Source organism: Microcaecilia unicolor, chromosome 3 (genome assembly GCF_901765095.1).
Source record: "Microcaecilia unicolor chromosome 3, aMicUni1.1, whole genome shotgun sequence".
In the NCBI taxonomy this organism is placed as follows: Eukaryota; Metazoa; Chordata; class Amphibia; order Gymnophiona; family Siphonopidae; genus Microcaecilia; species Microcaecilia unicolor.
In genome coordinates this window covers 512,381,921-512,409,238 of record NC_044033.1, presented here as the reverse complement: position 1 = coordinate 512,409,238, position 27,318 = coordinate 512,381,921, and the positions used below count along the sequence as shown (strand labels likewise).

The following is a 27,318-nucleotide window of genomic DNA, read 5'->3' as shown; positions in this document are numbered from 1 at the left end:
GTTCCTCTTTCCCACATGCATCACTTTGCACTTGCTCACATTAATTATCATCTGCCATTTGGATACCCATTCTCCCAATCTTGTAAGCTCCTCTTGTAATTTTTCACAACTGCCCCCAAATTGTAGGTCTGCTATTCGGAAGGCCTACATTAAACAGATAACTTTTCTGTTTAGTAGCTGAATGTTAACTGCAGTGCCAGAAAGACTTGTGATAAAGTATATAATATTACTAGTAAAAAAGGCCCGTTTCTGCGTGAAATGAAACAGGCACTAGCAAGGGCTCCCCCCTCCCTCCGTTGCTGTCTCCCTGTCTCCCGAGTCCCACGCCCTCCTTTCCTGCCGTCCTCCCTCTCCTCTCCCACTCCCCTTTAACTCACCACTTTGTCCGGCGTTCCGGTGGCAGACGGAGAGGGCTGAGTGGAGGGTGGGAGCGGCGTTGATGGCGATGACGACGGCGATTGTGGCGGGGCCATTTGTGGAGGGGTGGTTGGAGGTTAGCTGGGCCTTTGTGGTCACTGTAGGGTTCGTCGGTTGAAGCCATCTCTCTCTGGCCATGTCTCCACCCTCGGCGTCATAACATTAGACGTGAGGGCGGGGCTAGGAGACATGAGCAGAGAGAGATGGCTTCGTTTGGGCACGTCCTCGGCCGGTTTTCTTTGTTTGGCAGTCTGCAGTGATTTGTTGGAAGGGGAGGAGTACGTTTGTTCTTTTTCGTTTTTTTGTAATTGTTCCGCCCTTGACGACATCACGTGTGACGCGAGGGCGGGGCACGGAGACATGGTCAGTGTTGTGGCTTCACCACCATGAACTTATGAACCGGTGTCTGAGTGCCTGCAGTGACGTCAGTCTCTTCAGAACGTTGAGGGTGAGTTTTATTATAGTAGATATACATTGTTTATTTAATCATGAATTGATAATGAATGTGACTGTTGGGCAGACTGGATGGAACGTTCAGGTCTTTATCTACCGTCACTCACTATGTTACTGCTAAATGGATAGTTATTGGCTGTGTCCCTGCCCCCTCCACCACCTTAAACCCTGGCCTCTTAGTTTCTGGATAAAATTTGGCAGTTAAATGGCCCAGTTTTATACAGATAAGGGCTGAAATATAAGTGAATTATGTGTTTGACACCTGCCAGCAAATGTATAACATGTTTTAAATATTGGGCCCTCCGTATTTTTATGTATACATTTTCTTTATATATTATTTCTTAAAAATAGATGTAGAGTCTCTTCACTTTTATTTTTTTTTTAACTTGGTGCACTAAAAGCTTTCCTTTTGCCTTTCAATCCCATTTAATGGGTCTTGCTGTTCAAATATTTCTCCAAATGCATTACTTTTCTATATGTGCTATGGGAAGGGGTGGGGATATCTGACTTCCATGGCTGTCCGAGTTCAAAATCCTACTCTCCCTCTTGTTTATGAGAGGGTGGCTCTTTAAAAAAGGAGCAATTGGGTTGGACCCTGCTACAAACTGATTAATGTCTGCTGCCATTGTACCCTCAGGCCTGACCATTCAAAGACCTTGTCTTTGTTTGACCTAAATAAACGGTTCAACACACTGATCCCAACAAAAGGAGTAGTTAATTAATTATAGCTTCAAAGTCATTTGGGGTACCGAATTTGTGAATTACCTATGGATTATCTCTTTAATGTGTTTGTGGCTTCAAATTGGGCAGGATTGGGGGGGGGAGCAGGGGGGGGGGGGACAAAAGCACATGATTAAACAGAAGAAGCAATACTATACAAAGTCTGGTGAAGCTTTCTTTACCTATGTGCTCAGCTCAATATGGATTTTCATAGGCAGCCTTAAACAAAATAAAGTAGAATTTTACGTAACTGTAACAAAAGGTGAGGTAGCTGACCAGTCTCTGCTTACTAGTGTAGTTAAATATGTGTGTATATATTTTTCTTTTTCCTTTGCGTGCTCCCTAATTTTGGTGTTAATTCAAAGTGTGGTGCATATAGATAATGCTTGCTATATGGCTCATCTTTAAAAGAGAAAAACGTCCAAAAAGTGGCATAAATCTGCTTTTTTTTTTTCTCACAAAAACGTCCAAAGTGGTATTTTCAAAACCAATTTTTAGACGATTTTTCTACATAGTCCGTCAGATGTGCGTTCAAATCATAAAAGGGGCATGACATGGGCCTGTTAAGGGCGGGATCTGGCCATTCCTAACGGACATTTTTCTGCTAAAATAGAACAAAGCAAAAACATCCAGGGCTATAAGTTGGATGTTTTGGTCTAGACCTATTTTATTAACGAATAAGCCACAAAAATGTGCTCTAAATGATACCCCCTTAGTCCTTCAGTGGTCACTGACCCCCAATCCCACCCCGAAAAGATGTAAATGAAACAGTGCATACCAGCCTCTAACAGCTTCAGATGTTATGGCCAGTCCTATTAAAGCATCAATCAGGTTCTTGAAATAGCCTAGTGGTGACCCAGGCCCATAATCCATTCTAACTATTACACTTATTATTAACATTTGTATAGCGCTACCAGACGCACGCAGCGCTGAACACCTGACATAGAGAGACAGTCCCTGCTCAATAGAGCTTACAATCTAAAAATAATACAGACAGACAAAGGCAATTAAGGGCGAGGGAAGTACTGGGTGAGAAGGAACAAGGTGGGGGGGAGGCAAATGAGTAGTGGCTAGGAGCCAAAAGCAGCAGTGAAAAGGTGGGTTTTCAGCATAGATTTGAAGACAGGTAGAGATGGAGCTAGACGTACAGGCTCAGGAAGTCTATTCCAGGCATAAGGTGCCGTGAGGGAAAAGGGACGAAGCTTAGAGTTAGCGGTGGAGGAGAAGGGGGACGACTTGTGGTGCAAAGTGTCAGCCCCCCCCCCCCCCAAAAACCTACTGTACCCACATATAGGTGACACCTGCGTCCATAAGGGTTATTGTAGTGGTGTATAGTTGGGTACAGTAGGTTGTTCGTATGTTTTGAAGGGCTCACCATACAATATCTGCTTAGAACAATCTTCAAAATGTGCTAAAATCAACTGAAAAGAAGGTTTGTTAGCTTCTGATAATCCTTCCACTAACTGATTCAAGTTATCCATAATAGTATGTAAATATTGTACATAATGATAATTATACACTGCAATGTGAGCAGCGAGCATGGAAATTTGGTACATTCTTTTACCCATTAAGTCTATAGATTTAAGGTCCTTGTTTGGAGAATAAGGCCATACGGTCTTTAGATGTTTTGTTCCTCCTCATTGCAGATTTGACTATCAAAGAAACATGAGACAATTGTTGCTTGCCATGTCCTAAAACGTCCTACACTCAATATTTATCATCTGAATTTCGTTTAGTCTAACTGAATTAGGAGTTGACCAAATGGATATGTACAGGTCTTGAAGTATTTCATCTATAGGGAGCTACAATACTCTTCTTATAATGGACGTATAATAACTCTTCCTCTCTACGATTCCCTAATGTGTCTGTACACACAAACCTTATTCTACCACAACATTACTGTATTTGTTCATACCGGAATTGGCGAACGCCTTTACGGTACTATGTAAGCCATATTGAGCCTGCAAATAGGTGGGAAAATGTGGGGTACAAATGTAACAAATAAATGAATATAAGGGGGTATTGTTGAGATGTGTACCTGGGACCTTTTATGTGAAGTCCACTGCAGTGTCCCCCTAGGGTGCCCCACTGCTCTGCTGGGGCCAGTCTGCTTAGAAAACCTGGCTCCTTCTACGTCCCAGTGGCTTGATTTTGTGCGTTTTTAACTTGGACATTTTTTTTTTCTTTTTTAATGGTCTAAAACAATAGACATACTAAGCACAACAACATCTAGGAAATGGTCATTTTCAAAGAAAAAAAGATAGATGTTTTTCTGGTTTGAAAATGTTCATTTTTCACTACTTGATTTTTGGACGTTTTCAGCAAAGCATCCAAAGTCAGATTTAGATGTCATATCGAAAATGCCCCTCCGTGTGTATAGCTGTTTAACATACACAACAATCTACAACTGGAGATATGAGAGAGTCATTCCATAAGGATTATGCTCTTTTAAAAAGACAAACACCTATGAGGGGTGATTGTTATGTTGATAGTTGAATTTTGAGGGGGTCTTGATAGAATAGGGTGGGGGGTTGGGACAAAAAGTTAAAAAATATGTTGACTGATTATGTTTTTCGACTTGCATTGAGCTTGAGATTGTTTATTTTCTTTGTATATGATATTTGCACTACTTGTATACTGTTTTCAATAAAAATGTTGAAACTTAAAAAAAAATAAAAATAAAAAGACAAGAAGTTTCAGTAAACATATATTTTATCATAAACATGGTTAAAATTTATGAGGCTGACATCAGAAGGAGCAAAGACCTATAATTTTAAAAGCAGTCTCAAAAGGATAGGTCTTTAGGTGGTTTTATTGCAGGAGTCGGAGGGAGCCTAATGATGCACCAGCTCTGAGAAGCTATTCCAGGTAAATGGTGCAGCAAGGTGAAAAGCTAGTTGGTATTTGGCAGTGAAGAAAAGAGTACAGATAAAACACATCTTGCCCTGTGAGTGAAAGTAGTTAAGAGTGTAGGGATAGATCACGTTTTATGCAAAACTAGTAAAAAAGCCCCGTTTCTGATGCAAATGAAACTGGGGCTAGCAATGTTTTCTTCTGTGTGCATGTGGGAGTGTGTGTGTCCCTGCCCTCTGCCCTCTCTCCCCTCCCCCCTCTGAGTCCTTCACTGTTACAGAGCCAGCGATTTGATTTCGTGCTCTGCTGTTTTCCTTCACTGACTGTGTTACAGAGAGGGCGGGGCAGACACTCATAGGGAAACCGGATATCTCGCCCCCTTCACACTTCCGGCTGGAGGCGTCATAGAACGTTGGTGCCTTTTTATATAGAGAGATGCTGTTTCAAAGATTTTTCCTGTATAACTGCTTATAATTTGATGTTTATTACACAATACAACCTTGTAATATAATTCACAAACTAATTTTTGTAAAGTTTCATATGGCCGTGTATAGAAGATTTACTCAACATTTTTCCCGTTGTCAGAAGATTTATAACTATAATATGTATGTACTAAATTGTCTGTATTGTAAGCCACATTGAACCAGAACTCTATTTGGGAAAATGCGGATTATAAATGTAGTCATAAATAAATAAAGGAGAGATAATAAGGAAATGAAGACTGGAGGCACTTGTAATAGAGTAGGAGAAGCTTTAACTGTATTTGGAAGTGGATGGAGAACCAGTGTAGGGGTCTGAAGAACGGTTAAATGGTTACATAAGAATAGCCATACTGAGTCATACCAATGGTCCATCCTGTTTCCAACAGTGGCTAATCCAGGTCACAACTAACTGGAAGAAACCCAAATAGTAGCAACATTCCATTCATCCAATCCCAGGGCAAGAAGTGGTTTCCCCTTGTCTATCTCAATAGCAGTCTATGAACTTTTCCTCCAGGAGCTTGTCCAAACCTTTTTTTAAACCTTAGATATGTTAACTGTTGTTACCACATCCTCCGGCAAAGAGTTCCAGGGCTTAACTATCCATTGCGTGAAAAAATACTTTCAACTATTTTTGTTGAAAATATTTCTATGCAACTTCATTGAATTTCCCCTAGTCTATATACTTGTTGAAAGAGTAAAAAATCAATTTACGTTTTACCCATTCTACATCACTCAGCATTTTGTACCTCAACTATATCTCCCCTCAGCCGTCTCTTTTTGAAGCTGAAGAATCCTAACCTCTTTAGCCTTTCCTCATATGAGAGGAGTTCTATTCCCTTTACAATTTTGGTCGCTCTTCTTTGAGCGTTTTCTAATTCCGCTATATCTTTTTTGAGATACGGTGACTAGAATTGAACGCAGTACTGAAGGTGAGGTCACACCATGGAGTGATAGAGGCATTATAGTATTCCTAGTCATATTTACCATCCCTTTCCTAATAATTCCTAATATCCTGTTTGTTTTTTTGTGTGTCGCAGCATACTGGACAGAAGATTTTGGTGTATTGCCTACAATGACACCTAAATCTTTTTCTTGGGTGCTGACTCCCAAGGTGGACTCTAGCATCAGGTAACTATGATTTGGATTCCGTTTATTCTTCCCAGTATGCATCACTTTGCATTTATCCACATTAAATTTCATCTGCCATTTGTACATAAGTATATAAGTGTTGACATACTGGGACAGACCGACGGTCCATCAAGCCAGTATCCTGTTTCTAACACTGGCCAATCCAGGTCACAAGTACCTTGCAAAATTCCAAAACAGTTCAATATATTTTATGCTGCTTATCCTAGAAATAAGGAGTGGATTTTCCCAAGTTAATTTTAATAATGGCTTATGGACTTTTCTTTTAGGAAGCTATCCAAACTTTTTTTTTTTAAGTCCGCTAAGCTAACTGCTTTTACCACATTCTCTGGCAATGAATTCCTGTAATTGCATGTTGCGTGAAGAAATATTTTCTCTGATTCGTTTTAAATTTACTACTTTGTAGCTTCATTGTGTACCCCCTAGTCCACCCCACTCATTATTTAATATACCTCTATCATATCTCCTCTCAGCCGGCTTTTATGCAGCCTTTCCTCATAGGAAAGTCATCCCATCCCCGTTATCATTTTCTTCGCCCTTCTCTGTACCTTTTCTAATTCCACCATATGTTTTTTGAGATGTGGTGACCAGAATTGCACACAATATTCAAGGTGCTGTCGCACCATGGAACGATACACAGGCATTATAACATCTTCATTTTTATTTTCCATTCCTTTCCTAATAATACCTAATATTCTATTTGCTTTCTTTGCCGCCGCAACACACTGAGCAAAGGATTTCAAAGTATCGTCAATAATGATTCCTAGATCTTTTTCCTGGTTGTTGCCTCCTACCGCTGTACCTTGCATCATGTAGGTATAGTTTGGGTTCATCTTTCCCATATGCATCACTTTGCACTTGCTCACATTAAACATCATCTGCCATTTGGATGCTCAGTCTCCCATCCTCTTAAGGTCGTCTTGCAGTTTTTCACAATCCTCTTGCGATTTGAATAACTTTGTGTCGTTGGCAAATTTAATTGCCTCACTATTTATTCCCGTCTCTAAATCATTTATAAATATGTTAAAAAGCAGCAGTCCCAACACAGACCCCTGTGGAACCCCACTATCTACCCTTCTACATTGAGAATACTGACCATTTAACCCAACTCTCTGTTTTCTATCCGTTAACCAGTTTTTAGTCCACAAAAGAACACTACCTCCTATCCTGTGACTTTCCAATTTCCTCTGGAGTCTTTCATGAGGTACTTTGTCAAATGCCTTTTGAAAACCCAGGTACACAATATTGACTGGCTCACCTTTATCCACTTGTTTGTTCACCCCTTCAAAGAAATGTAATAGATTGGTGAGGCAAGATTCTCTTCACTTAAATTCATGTTGGCTTTGTCTCAATCTGTGCTTATGTATGTGCTCTGTAATTTTGTTCTTTATAATAGTCTCTACTAGTTTGCTCGGCACTGACGTCAGGCTCAGCGGTCTGTAAGTTCCCGGATCACCTCTGGAACTCTTCTTAAAAATCGGCATTACATTGGGAACCCTCCAATCTTTGGATACCATGCTTAATTTTAAAGATAAATTACATATTACTAACAATAGTTCTGCAAGTTCATTTTTCAATTCTATCATTACTCTGGGTTGTATACCATCCGGTCCTGGTGATTTGCTACTCTTCAGTTTATCAGATTGCCCCATTACATCAGGTTCTATGTATTGTTCCTCTTCACCTTTGAGCCTCACAGTTCCATTTCTGCGCTTCATCCTATCACTTACATATCTAAAGAATGTCTGATCCCTGATTTTACCTTATTGGCTATTCTTCCATTTGCATCTTTGCTTACCTGACGACTTTACCAGCTGCTCTTAGCTTTCCCAGGTATTGTAGCCTGTCGTCTTTTTTTTCTGTGATGTCTTGTCTGGTGCAAAGTCTGTGAATACATTTTAAAGGCAGTGTTCACACTATTATTCAAAGGGAACATACGTGCATACTTTGAAACTCAATACGAGTATAAAATACCCACAGCCCCTTTATACTTTTTTTTTTGTGTATGTGGTATTATTCATATTTTCAGCTGTATCAAGGGAGGGCAGTTTTTTAATGGCCCATTTACCCATGTAAATTGTTTTGAAAACTGCCAGGAGACTTTTATGTGAAGACTTACAGTTGGACTTTGAAACACTTTTTTTTTTTTTTTTTTTTGGGGGGGGGGGGGGGTTGGATAAATAAGAATTCTCAGCTGCGGAACAAATATTTTCTTGTAATTTTAATCAAAGGGATGATATTTTTCAATAGCATTTTCTTAGGTAAAACAGCTTTGTATGCATATAAGTTCCTTACGTTACTTAGGGAGAGGGTTGGGGAGGGATCTTCACTTGCATACTTTTCAGACTATGATTACTGTATTTATGCATGTAACTTAATCCTGAAAAACTGCATGTCTCAAGAGTGGAAGCATGCACATACTTTGCTTTGAAAATCCAGCAGGCTTTGCACACTCAAAAGCCTTTTATCCCCTTGCTCTTCTGTAAAGAGCTAAAGGTTTTTGTTTTTTTTAAGTGGATCCGGTAGGCGAGAGCTCAGAGGAACACGGAGGTGAGGAGTAAAAATCAAAGAAGGAAATGCTGAAGTGCTACTGTATAGCATCACTGTAACTGATGTCATGGGGCATGTCTGTGTCACTTTGAGGAGCATAATCGAACGCCCATCTCCATGGGCGTTTATCTCCGAGGACGGGTCCGCGAAGGGGCGGGACAGACCGTATTGTCGAAAAAGATGGGCGTCCATCTTTTGTTTCGATAATATGGTTTGTGCCGGGCAAATGCATCGCATTTGGGCGGATTTGAGCTGGGCGGTATCAGTTTTCAGCGATAATGGAAACTTGAAGGCGCCCAGCTCAAAAACGAACAAATCCAAGGCATTTGGTCGTGGGAGGGGCCAGGATTTGTAGTGCACTGGCCCCCTCACACGCCAGGACACCAACCGGGCACCCTAGGGGGCACTTGTAACAAAAAAAAAAAGTTAAAATACCTCCCAAGTCCATAACTCCCTTACCTTGGGTGCTGAGCCCCCCAAATCCCCCCCCCCCCCAAAAAAAAAAACCCCCACTGCCCACAACTCTACACCAGTACCATAGCACTTATGGCTGAAGGAGGGCACCTAGATGTGGGTACAGTGGGTTTTGGGGGCGCTTTGGAGAGCTCCCACTTAGCAGCACAACTGTAACAGGTAGGGGGGGGGGGGGATGGGCCTGAGTCCACCTGCCTGAAGTGCACTGCACCCACTAACAACTGCTCCAGGGACCTGCATACTGCTGTGATGGAGCTGGGTATGACATTTGAGGCTGGCATACAGGCTGGAAAAAAAAGTTTTTGATGTCCCTTTCTTTTGGTGGGAAGGGGGTTAGTGACCATTGGGGGAGTCAGGGGAGGTCATCCCCGATTCCCTCCGGCGGTCATCTGGGTAGTTGGGGCACTTTTTGGGGACTTGTTCGTGAAAAAAAAGGGTCCAAAAAAAGTGACCCAAATTCTCGCTTCTGGCGCCCTTATTTTTTCCATTATTGGCCGAGCGCGCCCATCTCTTCTCGGCCGATAAACACGCCCCAGTCCCGCCTTCACCACGCCTCCGACACTCCCCCGTCAACTTTATCCGTTCCCACGACAGACTGCAGTTGGAGGCGCCCAAAATTGGCTTTCCATATCATCAAGCTGATCAATCCATAGACTGGTGGGTTGTGTCCATCTACCAGCAGGTGGAGATAGAGAGCAAACTTTTGCCTCCCTATATGTGGTCATGTGCTGCCGGAAACTCCTCAGTATGTTCTCTATCTCAGCAGGTGGTGGTCACACACAGCAGCAGCTCTGGCTAGGCCTCCAAGCCTAATCCTTAGGTTTTGTTGAGGCCTGGGGTTGAGGGCTCTTTTGAGCAAGTGCAAACCTGGTGGTGCCAGGTCCCTCCTTTTCTCCCCCCTCCCGCTGGCTCCGTTTAAAAAAAAAAAAAAAAAAAATTTTAAACGTCTTTAAAGGCGTTTAATTCGACGTTTCTTTAAACGTTCATTGCAGCTACTCACTGGGACACCAGTTCGTTACAGCTCGGAGCGGCAAGCAGGTAATTTTACCTTTTTATAGCGGGCAGGGGGTTCCCCGATTCTTCTCCTCGTGGCAATGGCGTCGGAGGGCGAGGGCGCAAAGGGTCGCTCCCCGGATCGCTGGAGCGCTTCTAGAGGGGATGCGGGGGTTTTACAACCTGATTCGCCCTTGATGGGTGATAGTTTAGTGACCGATGAATGTCCCGGTCGTTCCTCCGGCGTGGCGGTTTTTTCCCGCCATAAACGCCCATCCCCCGCTCCTCGCCTCCGCCATCTTGGCCGGCCACGCGGCTCGGACGGCTTCTTCGGGGCCGCCCTTGAGGTTGGAGACATTAATGCCATGAACGCCCTTAATTTGGGCGACGGCACAAAAGCGGCTAAAGTTAAGCGCCGTTCTTCCCGCGCGGCTCCTTCACGGAGTTTCGCGCCGGACGCCATTTTGGATGCGCAGCATGTCTCTCCCCCGCTATTGCGAGCCGGTTGAGAGTGCGTCTAGGGCTGTTGCCCAGGCTGCGGAAGTGCACAGTCTGGGGGGTTTCTCCCCCGAGTTTGTTTTGCTGCTGCATCAGGCTTTCCTCATGCAAAACGCTGCCCCTGCTCCCTCTTCTGATAAAGAGGTTGAGGTTCCCAGAGGTAAACGCCCTCGGGTTGATTTCCAGGCCTTGGAGGACTTTTGTCTCCTCCGATGTAGATGAGGGCAGCGTGTCTGAGGTCTCCCAACGATCCTTTGCGGATTCCTTGGAGGAGATAGATCCCCGCTCGGATGGAGCGGATGACCCCTCTGCAGCGCGGCTTTTTAGCCCAGAGGATTTGCCCAACCTGTTGTTACAGGCCATGGACACTTTGAAGATTTCCTCTCCGGAGGACGTCTCTCCCTCAGCCCCTGTTGGCTCTGCCATTATGCTGGGGACGAAGCGCCCGCCTAGAACCTTCCACGTGCATGATGCCATGCACACCTTAATTGCGGCTCAATGGGATGTCCCGGAAACGAGCCTTAAAGTGGCTAGGGCTATGTCCCGCCTCTATCCTTTGGCTGTGAGTGAACGTGAGGCCTATCTGTGGCCTACCGTGGATTCTTTAATCACTGCGGTGACTAAGAAAACGGCGTTGCCGGTGGAAGGTGGCACGGCCCTAAAGGACGCCCAAGTCAGAAGATTGGAGGCGGCCTTAAGGTCGTCCTTTGAGGCAGCTGCTTTAAGTTTGCAGGCCTCAGTTTGCGGCTCCTATGTGGCCAGGGCGTGCCGGACTATGGTGCAGCGGGCTTCCCCCTCGGATCATTCCTTGAGGGCTGATTGGCCGGCCCTGGAATCGGGCTTAGCCTATTTGGCAGACTTGCTGTATGATGTCTGGAGAGCCTCAGCTAAAGGCATGGCTCAGACAGTCTCTGCGCGGCAGTGGCTTTGGCTGAAACATTGGTCTGCTGACCACGCCTCTAAATCCCGCCTGGCTAGATTGCCTTTTAAAGGCAAGCTGCTCTTTGGGGTCGAGCTGGACAAAATCGTGACCGATCTCGGCACGTCTAAGGGCAAGAAATTACCAGAGGTCAGGGCTCGGGTTAGTACTCGTCCCGATACCTCCAGAGGATGGTTGCAGGAAGCCCATCGGTACCGCCCGGGCAAGTCGGGTTCCTCTGCCCCCTCTTCCTTCAAGAGGAATTTCTCCCCAAGCAGCATTCCTTTCGCAGAGACCGCCGTCCCGGAGGTGCTCCCTCCGGTCCTCCCCCAGGGTCTCGTACCCAATGACGGGGCCTTGGTCCACGCCCCAGTGCAGATTGGAGGACGGCTGTCCTCGTTTCTGGGCGAGTGGACCACTATAACTTCAGACGCGTGGGTGCTGGAAGTCATCAGAGACGGCTACAAGCTAGAGTTCTGCCAACCCTTAAGAGACGGGTTTGTACTCTCTCCCTGCAAGTCTCCGGTCAAGCTGTGGTAGTGCAGCAGACCTTGGACAACCTGATCCGCCTGGGTGCGGTCGTTCCGGTGCCAAAAAATCAGATTGGCAAGGGACGTTACTCCATTTACTTTGTGGTTCCAAAGAAAGGAGGTTCTGTCCGGCCTATCCTCGACCTCAAGGGGTCAATCGGGCCTGGAAAGTGAGGCACTTTCGCATGGAGACTCTCCGCTCTGTTATAGCGGCAGTGAAGGCAGGAGAGTTCTTGGCTTCCTTGGACATCAAGGAAGCGTACCTGCATATTCCCATCTGGCCTCCTCTCCAACGCTTTCTGCGTTTTACAGTCCTGAGACGACACTTCCAGTTCAGAGCCCTCCCTTTCGGGTTGGCTACTGCTCCGCGGACCTTTTCCAAAGTAATGGGGGTCATAGCGGCCTTCCTGCTAAAGGAAGGAGTACAAGTCCATCCTTATCTGGACGACTGGTTGATCCGAGCCCCCTCTTCTGCAGAGTGCGGCAAAGCTATGGACCGGGTAGTTGCTCTTTTGAGCTCCCTGGGATGGATCATCAACTGGAAGAAGAGCCAGCTGCGCCCGACTCAGTCCCTGGTGTATCTGGGAGTTCGATTCGACACCCAAGTGGGCAGAGTGTTCCTGCCAGACAATCGGATTGTCAAGCTTCAGGCTCAGGTGGACTAGTTCCTAGTAGCCTCTCCTTTTGGGCTTGGGACTACGTGCAGCTGTTGGGCTCTATGACGGCCACGATGGAAGTAGTGCCCTGGGCCAGGGCTCATATGAGACCACTACAGCTATCTCTGCTGCTGCGCTGGACTCCGATGTCGGAGGATTATGCTGTGCGCCTTCCCGAGGACCCAGCAGTGCGCAAGGCGCTGAGCTGGTGGACGCAGACAGACAAGTTGTCTGCAGGATTGCCTCTGGTGACCCCGGAGTGGATTGTCGTCACGACAGACGCCTCTTTGATGGGCTGGGGAGCCCACTGCTTGGGAAGGACAGCGCAGGGGCTCTAGTCTCCTGCAGAGGCAAGTGGTCTATCAACCTCCTGGAACTCAGAGCCATTCGGTTGGTGTTATTGGAGTTCATCCCGGTACTGGTGTTGAAGCCTGTACGGGTCCTGTCGGACAATGCCACGGCTGTGGCCTATATCAACCGCCAGGGAGGTACCAAGAGCGCCCCTCTAGCCAGGAGGCTATGAGTCTTTGCCAGTGGGCGGAAGCGAACCTGGAGCAGCTTTCAGCGGCCCACATTGCCGGAGTCATGAATGTCAAGGCGGACTTTCTCAGTCGCCATACCTTGGAGCCCGGAGAGTGGCAACTATCTGCTCAGGCGTTCTTGGACATCACGAAGCGCTGGGGCCAGCCGAGCCTAGATCTGATGGCGTCATCGGCCAATGGCCAAGTGCCGCGCTTTTTCAGCAGAGGACGGGACCCTCGATCCCTGGGAGTAGATGCTCTTCTCCAACAGTGGCCGACACAAGAGCTCCTCTATGTGTTCCCGCCCTGGCCCATGTTGGGCAGGGTGCTAGACCGGGTGGCAAAGCATCCCGGCAGGGTAATCCTGGTGGGTCCGGATTGGCCCAGACGTCCCTGGTATGCGGACTTGTTCAGGCTCTCAGTCGACGATCCTCTGCGGCTGTCAGTGGAGCAGGGCCTGTTACATCAGGGTCCCGTGGTGATGGAGGATCCCTCTCCCTTTGGTCTTACGGCCTGGCTATTGAGCGGCAGCGTCTGAGGAAGAAGGGCTTCTCGGACAAGGTCATCGCCACTATGCTGAGAGCGAGGAAGCGCTCTACTTCTACTGCTTACGCCAGGGTTTGGCGTATCTTTGCAGCATGGTGTGAAGCAGGCTCACTTTCTCCCTTCACTGCTCCAATTTCTTCAGTGTTGGCGTTCCTGCAAGAAGGTCTGGAGAAAGGCCTGTCGCTCAGTTCCCTTAAAGTCCAGGTAGCGGCTCTGGCTTGCTTCAGGGGCCGCCTGAAGGGTGCTTCCCTGGCTTCGCAGCCAGATGTGGTGCGCTTTCTCAAGGGAGTTAATCACCTGCGCCCTCCTCTGCACTCAGTGGTGCCTGCGTGGAATCTCAACCTGGTGCTAAGAGCATTGCAGAAGCCGCCTTTGGAACCCTTGTCGAGGGCATCTCTGAAAGACCTGACGTTGAAAGCAGTCTTTTTGGTGGCTATCACTTCAGCCAGAAGAGTTTCCGAGCTCCAGGCGCTCTCATGTCGAGAGCCTTTTCTGCAGTTCACTGAGGCAGGAGTGACTATTCGCACAGTGCCTGCCTTCCTGCCCAAGTTTGGTTCTCGCTTCTATGTGAATCAGCAGCTCTGTCTCCCTTCCTTTCGTAGGGAGGACTACCCAGAGGAGTACTCCGCTCTTGAATATCTGGATGTGAGACGAGTCATCATCAGATACTTGGAAGTGACCAATGATTTCCGGAAATCGGATCATCTGTTTGTCCTGTTTGCAGGTCCTCGTAAGGGTCTGCAGGCTGCTAAGCCTACAGTGGCAAGGTGGGTCAAGGAAGCCATTGCAGCGGCTTATGTGGCCGCGGGGAAGGTGCCGCCTATCCAGCTGAAGGCTCACTCCACGAGAGCTCAGGCGGCCTCGATGGCAGAGGCCGGATCCGTCTCCTTGGAAGAGATATGCAAGGCGGCAACGTGGGCTTCGGCTCATACATTCTCCAAGCATTACCGTTTGACTGGGGCTGCACGGGCGGAGGCCCGGTTTGGAGCTTCAGTGTTGAGGTCAGGGATTTCTATGTCCCGCCCTGGGTGAGTACTGCTTCGGTACATCCCACCAGTCTATGGATTGATCAGCTTGATGATATGGAAGGTAAAATTATGTATAATCATACCTGATAATTTTCTTTCCATTAATCATAGCTGATCAATCCATAGCCCCTCCCAGATATCTGTACTGTTTATATTCTGGTTGAATTTTAGGTTCAAGTTTAGCCTTCAGTTACTTCAGGAGGACTTCGTGTTCAAGTTCTTCTTTCACTTGGATTCTTCAAGAGTTGAGACGAGTTTGTGTTACAGTGAGCTGCTGCATTCCTCTCCCCTCCGTTTTACGGGGCTGGATTGAGACATAAATTCTGCCGGCACTCCCTCCCGCTTCGTGCGGCTGTAGGGCAGCTTTGTACCCCTCCCGCTTCGGCGGTGTTAGGGTCAGTCAGCTCCTCCCGCGGTTGCGGTTGCAGGATAAGCCAGATCCCCCCGCATCGGCGGGTGTGGTGTCCCTCCCCCGCTCCGCGGGGATGAGCTGGACGGATTCCCCTCCCCCACTTGTGTGGGGATGAGCTGGGTTAATTCCCCTCCCCCGTTTCGGCGGTGGTGAGCTGGGCAGAGTGTCCCTTCGTGGGTGTAATTCTCTAAGTGCTGAGTCCTGCGGATGGAGCTTTGATATCGACATACTGAGGAGTTTCCGGCAGCACATGACCACATATAGGGAGGCAAAAGTTTGCTCTCTATCTCCACCTGCTGGTAGATGGACACAACCCACCAGTCTATGGATTGATCAGCTATGATTAATGGAAAGAAAATTATCAGGTATGATTATACATAATTTTACCTTCGATTATACCAATTTGGGCGCCCATGAGAGAAAGGCGCCCATCTCACGATTTGGGTTGAAATATGGGCGTCTTTCTCTTTTGAAAATAAGCTGATTTGTGTTTTTAGGTGGCAGTAACATAGTAAGGGGGGCAGGCCACCCATCAACAGCACAGCAGCGATATGGCTGGTGGGGTTCCTGAAGCCCCGCCAGCTGAAGACTCCCGGAATCTCTCCTCTCCCACCTACCCCCCCCCCCCCCCCCGGCCATGGAGTGTTTCTTAATTGCACTCCCACCCCCACCCCTGGTGCTTTTGAAATCCTATTCTTTGCCATCAGCAAGCAGGGACTCCTACCTGCTGTTCATACTGGCCCCAAGCCATCCCTCTGATGTAACTTCCTGTTCGTGGGACCAGGAAGTTATGTCCAAGGAAGTTTGATTAACAGGAGACGACGGGCTTGGTCAATTATCTGGCCTGAAGCTCATAGGTGGGCTTGTCACCATATTACATTGTTTTGGGTGTATCAAGATGGTGGTAGCTGCATTCGGGAGAATGAAAATCTCCTTTGGTGGAGTGGCTTCAGCCTTGTGACGTCACATCATCTCCTGTTAATCAAATCTCCTTAATTATGTCAGAGGGAAGGCTCGAGCTGGTGTGAAGAGCAGATAGGAGTCCCCTGCTCAGTGTTGGTGAAGAACAGAAGGATTTAAAAGTAGGGTTACCATATTTGCTGTGAGAAAAAAAGGACACAAAATATAATTCAGCCATACCCCCTGCACCGCAGTGTTACCTTGAACCCTCCCCCCGCCCCTAAAAACCAGATTCCCTCCCTCTCCCCCCATGCATATCTCCTCCCCAATCTTTTTTCCAGCCTCCCTCTACCCACATGACTCCATTCACATCCCCTCCCCTCATGTACCTTATCGTAGTGCCCTGGTGGTCTAGTGACCTCTTTGGGGCAGGAAAGAGCACTCTCTTTCCTGCCCAGTGCTGCTGCAGATCCCTTGCTCCCGGCGCGACTTCAAACTGGCTGCAGAGAGTTCAAGCAGTGACCTTGTAAGACTTCTGCCAAAGTCTCAAGAGGCCGCTACTTGAACTCTCAGCAGCCATTTTGAAGTGGCGCCGGGAGCAAGAGATCTGCAGCCACGCCAGACAGAAAAGAGGGGGCTCTTTTGTGCCCCGAAGAGGCCACTAGACCGCCAGTGCACGATAATAAGATAAAGGAGGGGAGGATAGGACACCCTGTGGCCCATCTGCCTGTCCGCCAGCCCGCCCGCAAACCCAGCCAAACTGGCAGGCTGGCAAAACCCGGCCAGGTGCCCCGCAGTGTCCTCAAAAAGAGGACTTGTCCATGTAAAACTGGACATATGGTAACCCTATTTAAAAGGTTGTGGGGTTGGAGGTAGTGCAGTTAAGAGACCCCTCCCCCCATCACCGAGGGGGGGGGGGGTGGATGCCAGACACCATCTTTCCTTACTATATCACTGTTAGGTGAGGTTTACATAATGACCAATGTGTATTGGTTTGTGTTACAGCGTATCCAATCTGGCATCTTAAGAGCCTTCAATAACCCAACCACTAAGACGGCAGATGAAGAAACCAAAAGAAAAGTCAAAGGTAAGCAGTCTTTTGGCCATAAGAACATAAGCATTACCATACTGGGATAGACTGAAGGTCCTTCAGGCCCAGTATCCTGTTTCCAACAATGGCCAATCCAGGTCACAAGTATCTGCAAGATCCCAGAACAGTAAAACAGATTTTTGTACAGCTTATCCTAGAAATAAGTGGTGGAGTTTCCCAAGTTCATCTTAATAATGATTTATGGACTTTTAAAAAGTTACCCAAACCTTTTCTAAACCCTGTTAAGCTAACTGCTTTTACCATGTTCTCTGGCAGCAAATTTCAGAGTTTAATTACACATTGAGTGAAGAAATATTTTCTCTGGTTTGTTTTAAATTTACTACTTAGTAGCTTTATTGCATGCCCCCTAATTCTAGTATTTTTGAAACAGTAAATAAGCAATTCATGTCTCCCCATTCCACTCCACTCATTATTTTATAGATCTCTATCATATTTCCCCTCGGCCATCTCTTCTCCAAGCTAAAGAGCCCTAGCTGTTTTAGCCTTTCCTTATAGGGAAGCCATCCCATGCCCTTTATCATGATGAGTGTTTCTAGTTATATTTAGGAGAGAGAGAATCTGAAAATGTTGGTGTATGCTTCTCAAAGGGTTTCAGCACTATTGTTCAAAATACAGTAAAAACAAGGGAGAGTACATTTCTAAGAATGTCAATACTTCCTGTGTTCTGTGGCACATAACCACAATCTGTTGGTTCGGTGGCATTCTGGCTGGTGGAAGGCAGTGACTGGAGGAGACTCCACAGATGGTGCGAAAAGAATTTCCAAGCACACCCTGAGATATTGCTGGTAAATATTACACACTTTGCATTCTAGTAGGTGGCGTTTTGGTATTATACAAATGTTGAGATGAGCATTATCACTGGATCTGACAAATTAAGATAATCTCTGGCATACCCTGACATTCCTGTCATGATATGCACAAAACAAGTTCCAAAGTAATCAGTTTGTGTTCATAGAAAGGGGTTACAATGAATACACACAATATTAAATAAAATGAAACCTCAAAGTATCACGGTGGTGCTCAAACCTTCTGCTGCATCCACCCAGGGCCGTGCCAACACGGTAAGTGAGGTAAGCATGGCAGGAGGGCGCCATCCTCTGGGGGGGCGCCCCGCCGCACCATGCTTACCTCGCCCTCTTCTCCCCAGATCCTTTTCCTTTTTTTTTTGTTTAAATTTACCTCTATCCGGCGGTGTAGCGTCAGGGAGAAGGAGGCGACGCTCCCCCGCCCCGACGTGTCTACTAGTCTTCCCTTCGCTGTGTTCCGCCTTCTGACGTCAGAAATGATGTCAGAAGAAGGTGGGACACTTAGCGAAGGGAAGAAGACTAGTAGACACGTCGGGGTGGGGGAGCGCCGCCTCCTTCTCACTGACGCTACGCCGCCGGACAGAGGTAAATTTAAACAAAAAAAAAAAGGAAAAGGATCTGGGGAGAAGAGGGCGGGCAGTGTAGCGATCGTTTTCGGGGGGGGGGGAGCGGCGCAGTGCCAATGGGGGGGAGCGGCGGCGGCGGCGTGGTGCCAAAGGGGGGGGGGGCGCCGGAGGCCCTAGGCACGGCCCTGCATCCACCAGCTAAGGAGGACCCATTATTATCATCAGTTTCAAGCAGCAGTGTAAACAGGTACCTCTCTTGTGCAGCCAAGGATAGAACAATCTCCTCTAGCCACAGGCTCCCGGTACAATGAAGAAACAGATGTCCACCAGTAACTTCAATCTAAAGATCTTTTATTCCATGCAGATTTCTAGTACACAGTTCCCACAGCAGCATAGCACATACCAGGATTCAATACAGGCTTACAGGCTCCAGTCTGGGCTCTTTATCCAGTGCCCAATAAACAGTAATTCAATTCCCAAGACAAACAGTTCTTTCAGTTCATCATCACAGTTCAGTCACCAAGTAGTAGTTTCTACCTTCTATCCTCTCTACCTTCAGGAGAGTTCAATATTTTAGGGACTCCTTCTACCCAAGGGTTTTCCCCTGCCTCAGCTTCACAGTGAATTCAATACTTTTGGGACTTCCTCTCACCCAAGGGTTTTCAGCCTGCAACTGCTTCTCTCTCCTGAACTGAACTCCACCGCTGGGACTCCTTCCCACCTGCCTAATCAATCCCTGGCTTCAGCTACCACCACCAATCATTTTCCTTCCATTAGCTTCCTCACACCCAAACCAGCTGAGTTAAGCATTAGACTAATGAGACCAATGATGAGCTCCTGCACACAGGGTTTCCTAACTCTCTTTCCGCCTAGTGGCAGCCACTCTACACAACCTGCCAGCTTACACCCATGTCTTCCCCGATTGCAGCTAGGAGTCCAGTCCGGGTTCTTCATCTCCCCCTCTGGCTCCTTGCCTGCAATGTCTTCTGGGACTTGTATTTCAGACTGAAACTGCCTTAACCCAACTATCCTGGAGGTGATTTTATCACAGCAGAAAAAAAAAAAGAAGAGTTGCAAAAAAAAACAAAAAACCCATTGGTAGAAAAATGGCTATTCCTATAAAAACCTGCTCCTTCTAATAAAGACCCAAAAATGTAAAAACAAAAGCCTTTTATAACACCCAAAAACAAAAAGTTTCACAAATCATTTCAAAAATTGTTCCAAAAAGACTGTGCACGATATTACCGTGTTTCCCTGAAAATAGGGCATCCCCATAAAATAAGACCTACCGAGGTTTTTGGTGCCCTTAGAAAATATAAGGCCTCCCCCGAAAGTAAGGCCTAGCAAAGTTTTGTTTTTCCCGGTAAGTAGGGTCCCCCCCCCCCTGAGATCGCCGGGCCCCCCTCCGTCGCTCTGAAACTAATCCCCCACCGGAGGTCGCCCCCCCCCCCCACCGGAGATGGCGCCCCCACCCGAAGTCGCCGGACCCCACCCCCCTCCGTCGCTCAGAAACTAATCTGAACTTAAGCCTCCTTTCACTTTCCTTCCAGTTTGCAGCAAGCAGCAGCAGTAGGAGGGCAGGCCACTCCTTCCTTCCGTGTCCCGCCCTCGCCTGACGTAACGTAACGTCAGGCGAGGGTGGGGCTCGGAAGGAAGGAGAGGCCTGCCCTGCCCTGCTGCTCCTGCAAACTGGAAGGAAAGTGAAAGGAGGCTTAAGTTCAGGTTAGTTTCTGAGCGACGGAGGGGGGCGGGGTCCGGCGACTTCGGGTGGGAGCGCCATCTCGGGTGGGGGGGCGACCTCGGGTGGGGGGTTACCGGTAGTTGCAGGAGCGACGGAGGGAAGGTGGGCGGGCCAACCGTGTTTCCCCGAAATATTAAGACATCCCCTGAAAATAAGACCTAGCGCCTTTTTGGGCGCAAAAATTAATATAAGGCAGTGTCTTATATTCGGGGAAACACGGTATGTAACAAATCTTATGTAGCAAGCACTTATCTTTTTCCACCGTGCCACTCCGTCTCCACTTGATCGCTTCAGTAAATGCAAATCAGAAAAGTGCACAGGTCACAAACCCCCAAAAAGGGACCTTCTTTCACTTAGCTGCATCATTGATGTACTTCTTTAGGACTTTTACTCGAAAACTGAAGCAAGCAGGATCCAAGGTGGCTACCGAGACTTAAAAGACGCCATCACATTCAGACCAATCAGCATATAGTTTGAAGATTTAAAAGGACTCTAAAAAAAAAAAGGCATGCCATTCAGTTGAAGTATTCAGCCCATTGGGTTCCACAGTATTCAAATGATGTATCCAGCTCTGCTCCCTTCTCCTTAACATTTTTTTTAAATGTCGCCACCTCTCATAGTTAAATGCAACTAGTCAATCACCGTGTATATCAATTGATTAAAATTATCTTGGGCATTCCTGAAGTTAGCAGGTTGAAAGAATAATCCAGTTATTAAAAAGAGCTCTCTTATAAGCATTCTTAACTGTTCGTACAGTTAAGAATGCCCCCTATATTGCCAATTTATTTATGGCTGAATTTGGATGCCTGTTTGTGTACAAGTCTTCACATTATCAACAAGTCCATTGCTGGTTTCGGTATATCAATAATATTTTTCTGATATGGAGGAAAGGAGAAACAGGGGTGATATGATACAGATGTTCAAATATTTGAAAGGTATTAATCCGCAAACGGATCTTTTCCAGAGATGCGAAGGCGGTAGAACGAGAGGACATGAAATGAGATTGAAGGGGGGCAGACTCAGGAAAAATGTCAGGAAGTACTTTTTCACGGAGAGAGTGGTGGATACTTGGAATGCCCTCCCGTGGGAGGCGGTGGAGATGAAAACAGTAACAGAATTCAAACATGCTTGGGATAAACATTAAGGAATCCTGTTCAGAAAGAATGTATCCTTGGGTGCTTAGCCGAGTTTAGGTGGGGATAGTGCTGGGCAGACTTATACGGTTTGTGCCAGAGCCAGTGGTGGGAGGCGGGGCTGGTGGTTGGGAGGCGGAGATAGTGCTGGGCAGACTTATACGGTCTGTGCCAGAGCTGGTGGTGGGAGGCGGGGATAGTGCTGGGCAGACTTATACGGTCTGTGCCCTGAAGAGGACAGGTACAAATAAAAAGTAGCACATATGAATTTATCTTGTTGGGCAGACTGGATGGACCGTGCAGGTCTTTTTCTGCCGTCATCTACTATGTTACTTTGTTAGGCAAGCTTGAGTTTGTAGAAGAACTTAATGGCCGTCATTCGACTATTAAGTTTGAGTGTACATGCCATCCTTCGGAAGTTTTCTGGATGTACAAGTGAGCAGAAGTGAAGGACTTGGTCCTAGTGTTTGTACTAAGCCTACTGATAGAAGTACCCTCTTGAGATATGAAAGTATGCATCTGCATCATATAAGGAATAGTCTACCGTTCTCCCAGTTCTTATGCTTTCATCAGATCTGTGGGTCTCAACAACAATTTTATTTTATTTATTTATTTATTTATTTATTTATTTTATATCATTTATACCCCCACAGTTTCCCACCACTGGCAGGCTCAATGTTGCTTACAACATTTAGGAAACAAACAGTAAAGTACAATAAAGTGAAAGTGATATGGATGGCATAAAGTTACGGGGGTAAGAATTGAGTTCACAAAATCTTTATAGGATTTGTAGACGAGGAATCACGGATGCAGGACTGGATCTTTAGGGTAAGCTTGCCCAAATAAGTAGCTTGCCCAAATCATCCTGAAAGTCAGATGATCTTGAACCGTTTTTACAGATTTATACGGTGCATTCCACAAATGAGTGCTGATGTACTACTACTACTACTATTTAGCATTTCTATAGCGCTACAAGGCGTATGCAGCGCTGTATAAACATAGAAGAAAGACAGTCCCTGCTCAAAGAGCTATGTAATAAAAGTAAGCCAAGTATAGGACAATCAAGCCATTGTGACATCACTGATGAGGTTGGCTCTTATTGGTGGCCTGAGGCATTATGACATCACAATATCACCTCTGATTACAAGAGACTACTACTATTTAGCATTTCTATAGCGCTACAAGGCGTACGCAGCGCTGCACAAACATAGAAGAAAGACAGTCCCTGCTCAAAGAGCTTACAACCTAATAGACAAAAAATAAATAAAGTAAGCAAATCAAATCAATTAATGTGAATGGGAAGGAAGAGAGGAGGGTAGGTGGAGGCGAGTGGTTACGAGTCAAAAGCAATGTTAAAGAGGTGGGCTTTCAGTCTAGATTTAAAGGTGGCCAAGGATGGGGCAAGACGTAGGGGCTCAGGAAGTTTATTCCAGGCGTAGGGTGCAGCGAGACAGAAGGCGCAAAGTCTGGAGTTGGCAGTAGCGGAGAAGGGAACAGATAAAAGGATTTATTCATGGAGCGGAGTGCACAGGAAGGGGTGTAGGGAAGGACGAGTGTGGAGAGATACTGGGGAGCTGCAGAGTGAGTACATTTATAGGTTAGTAGAAGAAGTTTGAACAGGATGCGAAAACGGATAGGGAGCCAGTGAAGCGACTTGAGGAGAGGGGTAGTATGAGTAAAGCGACCCTGTCGGAAGACGAGATGGGCAGCAGAGTTGGAAAAGGTGGAAGCGTATGTGGTTTTATACTAGAGAAATCTGCAAGAGATTTGGCTGGCAAATTTAGTGATCGGGGTATCCTGTACACACAGTTAAGAATGCTTATAAGAGAGCTTTTTTAATCGGAAGTTATTACTTGAACCTGCTAACTTCGGGAATGCCCGAGAGAATGAGTTTGTGTGGATATTAAAATACACTAAACCGTCTAACGAACTGGCTGCGATATTAGAAGACATTGGGCACTGTTATCGATTCATAATGTTTTTGCCCAGCAGAGATGTATGGTGTCTTATGCGTGTAATGCTAATTTGGCTGACAAGCTACGTAAATCTGACGTATGGACCACACATTTGGAGGCTGAGAAAGGACATTTTAAATGTGAAAAATGCTTTTTGTGAACAGACTATTGAAGGTTCTTCTTTCTCAGGTATTCAGATGATATATTTGAAATAATTGACTACTTGTGAGTCTACGAATGTAGTTTACATTATTAATTGCCCTTATGAGATACTCTACGTGGGTTAAACGTCTTGTCAGTTTAACATGAGGATTATCGAACACCTGTAAGGAAAAGCAAGATGGAAAGCCCAATTTGTTAAACATTGTGTTCAGTTCCAGCATACTTTTAATCAATTGAGATACATGGTGACTGACCGGTTGCATTTAATTATCACAGGTGTCAACATTTTAAAAATGTTAAGGAGAAGGGAGCAACCCTGGATACATCATTTGAATACTGTGAAACCTAATGGGCTGAATACTTCGATTGAATGTCATGCCTTTTTTAGGGTTCCTTTAAATCTTCAAACTGTGTGCTAATTGGTCTGAATGTGTTGGCGTCTTTTAAGTCTCGGTAGCTATTTTGGGTACTGTTTGCTTCAGTTTTCGAGTGAAAGTTCCAAAGGAGTACCTTCTGATGCAGCTAAACGAAATAAGGCCCCTTGTTGGGTGACCTGTGCACTTTTCTGATTTGCAGTTACTAAAGCGATCAAGTGGAAACTAAGTGGCAGGGTGGAAAAAGATAAGTGTTTGCTACATAAGATTTGATATATAATATCGTGCTCGGTGTTTTTGGAATGATTTTTGAAACATTTTTTGGGTTTGAGTGTTACGAAAGGCTTTTGTGATTACAATTTTGGGTCTTTAGAAGGAGTAGGGTTTTCTAGGGAATAGCTGTTTTTCTAAACCCAAATCAACAAACCCCCACTAGGCAATGGTCAAATTCTTATCAGTAAAAAGTCAAACCAATTAGTGTACACTGTGAGTGTTAAAGCAAATCAGAACAAATGTCAAAAAATCTCAACAAGGGAGGAAAAAGCCTCAGAACCCTGTCAGGAGCTTAAATCTCTAGCTCAAAGACTAGAAAGGGTAGTTACGTCATAGGCTTTGCGAAGACATGTAGCAAATTGGTGTTTAAACTAACACTGATTTTTGATCCTGTCCCCACCCTGATGCAGCTCCAAGCGAAACGCTGGCCACCATCGGTGGGACCAAGATAACTCATTTTGTACAGTCCATGTCTCTGCATAAGACTCTATAAAGTGTTTTTATGGAACGTTAAAAATAATTCATTAAATTAAATTTTTTTTTGTGTGTGTGTGAAGTACCCTGGTAGGAAGGAGGCTTTTTTTTCAGCCTATGATTTAACTATCCTTTCTAGTCTTTGAGCTAGAGACTTAAGCTCCTGATGGGGTTCTAAGGCTTTTTCCTCTTTGAGTGGAGGAGTAGCCTAGTGGTTCGTGCAGTGGACTTTGATCCTGGGGAACCGAGTTTGATTCCCACTGCAGCTCCTTGTGACTCTGGGCAAGTCACTTAACCCTCCATTGCCCCTGGTACAAAATAAGTACCTGAATATATGTAAACCGCTTTGAATGTAGTTGCAAAAACCTCAGAAAGGCAGTATATCAAGTCCCATTTCCCTTTCCTCCTTTGTTGAGATTTTTGACAGTTGTTTTGATTTGCTTTAACACTCACAGTGTACACTAATTGATGTGACTTTTTGCTGATAAGAATTTGACCGTATCAATTTGCCTAGTGGGGTTTGTTGATTTGAGATTATTGAGTGCCCCACTGCCCTATTTTTGATATTTATCAATAGCTGTTTTTCTCCCATTGGGAATTTTTTGCAACTCTTCCTTTTTTTTTCCCCCTCTGCTTGAAACTGATGATGATAATGGTTCCTCGTTAGCTGGTAGATGTGGTAGAAAATTTGAGCACCATCATGAGGTTTTTGTTTAATATTCTGTGTACGCATTGTAACTCAAAACCCTTTCTGTGAGCACAAACTGATTATTTTGGTGCTTGATAGTTTTCTCGGTTAATTTCTATATTTAATTTTCTGATGCATAAAACCCATTTGGAGACATTAACCCTAGAAGGGGAGTTTCTGCAGCCAGTCTGTTCTTCTCATGTACCCTCTCCCTCACATAGAGGATTTGCTTGATATACTAGTGCCATCTAGTGGACAAATATGGTAGCAAATTCAGCTCAGGCCTAGTACAAATGAGAAATTGCTTCCTTTAGTCATACCATAGTACGCATTTAAACTTTCAACAGCATTTTGCTTATACAGATTCATGGAAAGGCCTGGGAAGTTGCTGTTACTTGCAGTTGACATTTAAAAGAATATCAGTAGGAAAGCAAGCACAGCAGTAGAGTGCTGTTCTCATTTTTTTTTTTGTTACATTTGTACCCCACGCTTTCCCACTCATGGCAGGCTCAATGCGGCTTACATGGGGCAATGGAGGGTTAAGTGACTTGCCCAGAGTCACAAGGAGCTGCCTGTGCCTGAAGTGGGAATCGAACTCAGTTCCTCAGTTCCCCAGGACCAAAGTCCACCACCCTAACCACTAGGCCACTCCTCCACTGTTGCTACTATTTGAGATTCTACATGGAATGTTGCTATTCCACTAGCAACATTCCATGTAGAAGTCAGCCCTTACAGATCACCAATGTGGCCGCGCAGGCTTCTACATGGAATGTTGCTAGTGGAATAGCAACGTTCCATGTAGAATCTCCAATAGTAGCAACATTCCATGTATAATCTCCAATAGTATCTATTTTATTTTTGTTACATTTGTACCTCGCTCTTTCCCACTCATGGTAGGCTCAATGCGGCTTACATGGGGCAATGGTGGGTTAAGTGACTTGCCCAGAGTCACAAGGAGCTGCCTGTGCCTGAAGTGGGAATTGAACTCAGTTCCCCAGGACCAAAGTCCACCACCCTAACCACTAGGCCACTCCTCCACTCCTTTTCTGAACAAAAAGATTTTTTGAGTTTACTTTTCAGTGGCCACAAAAGAGAACATTTTTATTTAGTTTAATTTCATTTCTGGATGCACTGCCTTTCAGGCTGGACAACACAACAGTGTGGTGGAGTGTTACATGCTAACACTGAGGTAGGAGCTGGGAAGGGGGGATATGGTGCAGAGGAAAGAGAACCTGAGGGACCAAAGACTGCAAGGGGCAGACAGTGAAACACCCCAGACACCCCACTCGCCTACCCTTCATTCCATCTGTACTCCATTTTTTATTCACCTGACTACCTACAATCCCCCCCTACCACCTTACCTACCAACTTACTTTTTTTGACATTTCTGTTCTGCACAAGCCACAGTTCTCGGTGGATTACAATTAAACATACACAATACCAAAAACATTTAAGCCACAGTTCTCTGTAGATTACAATTAAACGTGCACAATACCAAAAACATTTGTGACCCTCTCTGGGAAAACATGAATAAAGTCACTAGACTTTAGTCATATTTTCCCAGAGAACGATCACATATAATCAGAAACAAAATATAGCACATAACAAAACATTAAATAACTTTTTTCATATATGCATCAAATGACTTAAAACAGATTATAACATCACTTTTAATTTAAAAAAAAAAATTTATGAGACGACCTTTGTAAGAGAGATATTTTTAGTTGCTTCCGAAACATTAACAGTGATCCTGCCTTGTGTCGTTCGAGGGGAAATGCATTCCACCATTGTGATCCTACTACTTGGAAGGTTATGGAGTGCAGTCCATGAAGGCTGATCGTTTGATAAGATGCTACATCCAAAAAAAAAAATTTTCCGGTTTAGTGAAAAATTTGTGCTAGCCTGTACTTACACTTGAAATTCACTCATACACCTCA

General features: G+C 45.7%; 1 protein-coding gene across 8 annotated transcripts in view; it reads left to right on the top strand.

Moving 5' to 3' along the window:
• USP45 (ubiquitin specific peptidase 45) overlaps positions 1-27,318 on the top strand; it is a 203,963-nt gene that overhangs the window by 128,268 nt on the left and 48,377 nt on the right. For all 8 annotated transcript variants that reach the window (XR_003941673.1, XM_030199155.1, XM_030199154.1 and 5 more), the window contains one exon: positions 17,104-17,185. Coding sequence is in view for 7 of the 8 variants with exons in the window: in XM_030199155.1 (XP_030055015.1) it covers positions 17,104-17,185 (82 nt within the window). In the remaining variant the exon portion in view is untranslated. The remainder of the gene's footprint in view (positions 1-17,103; positions 17,186-27,318) is intronic.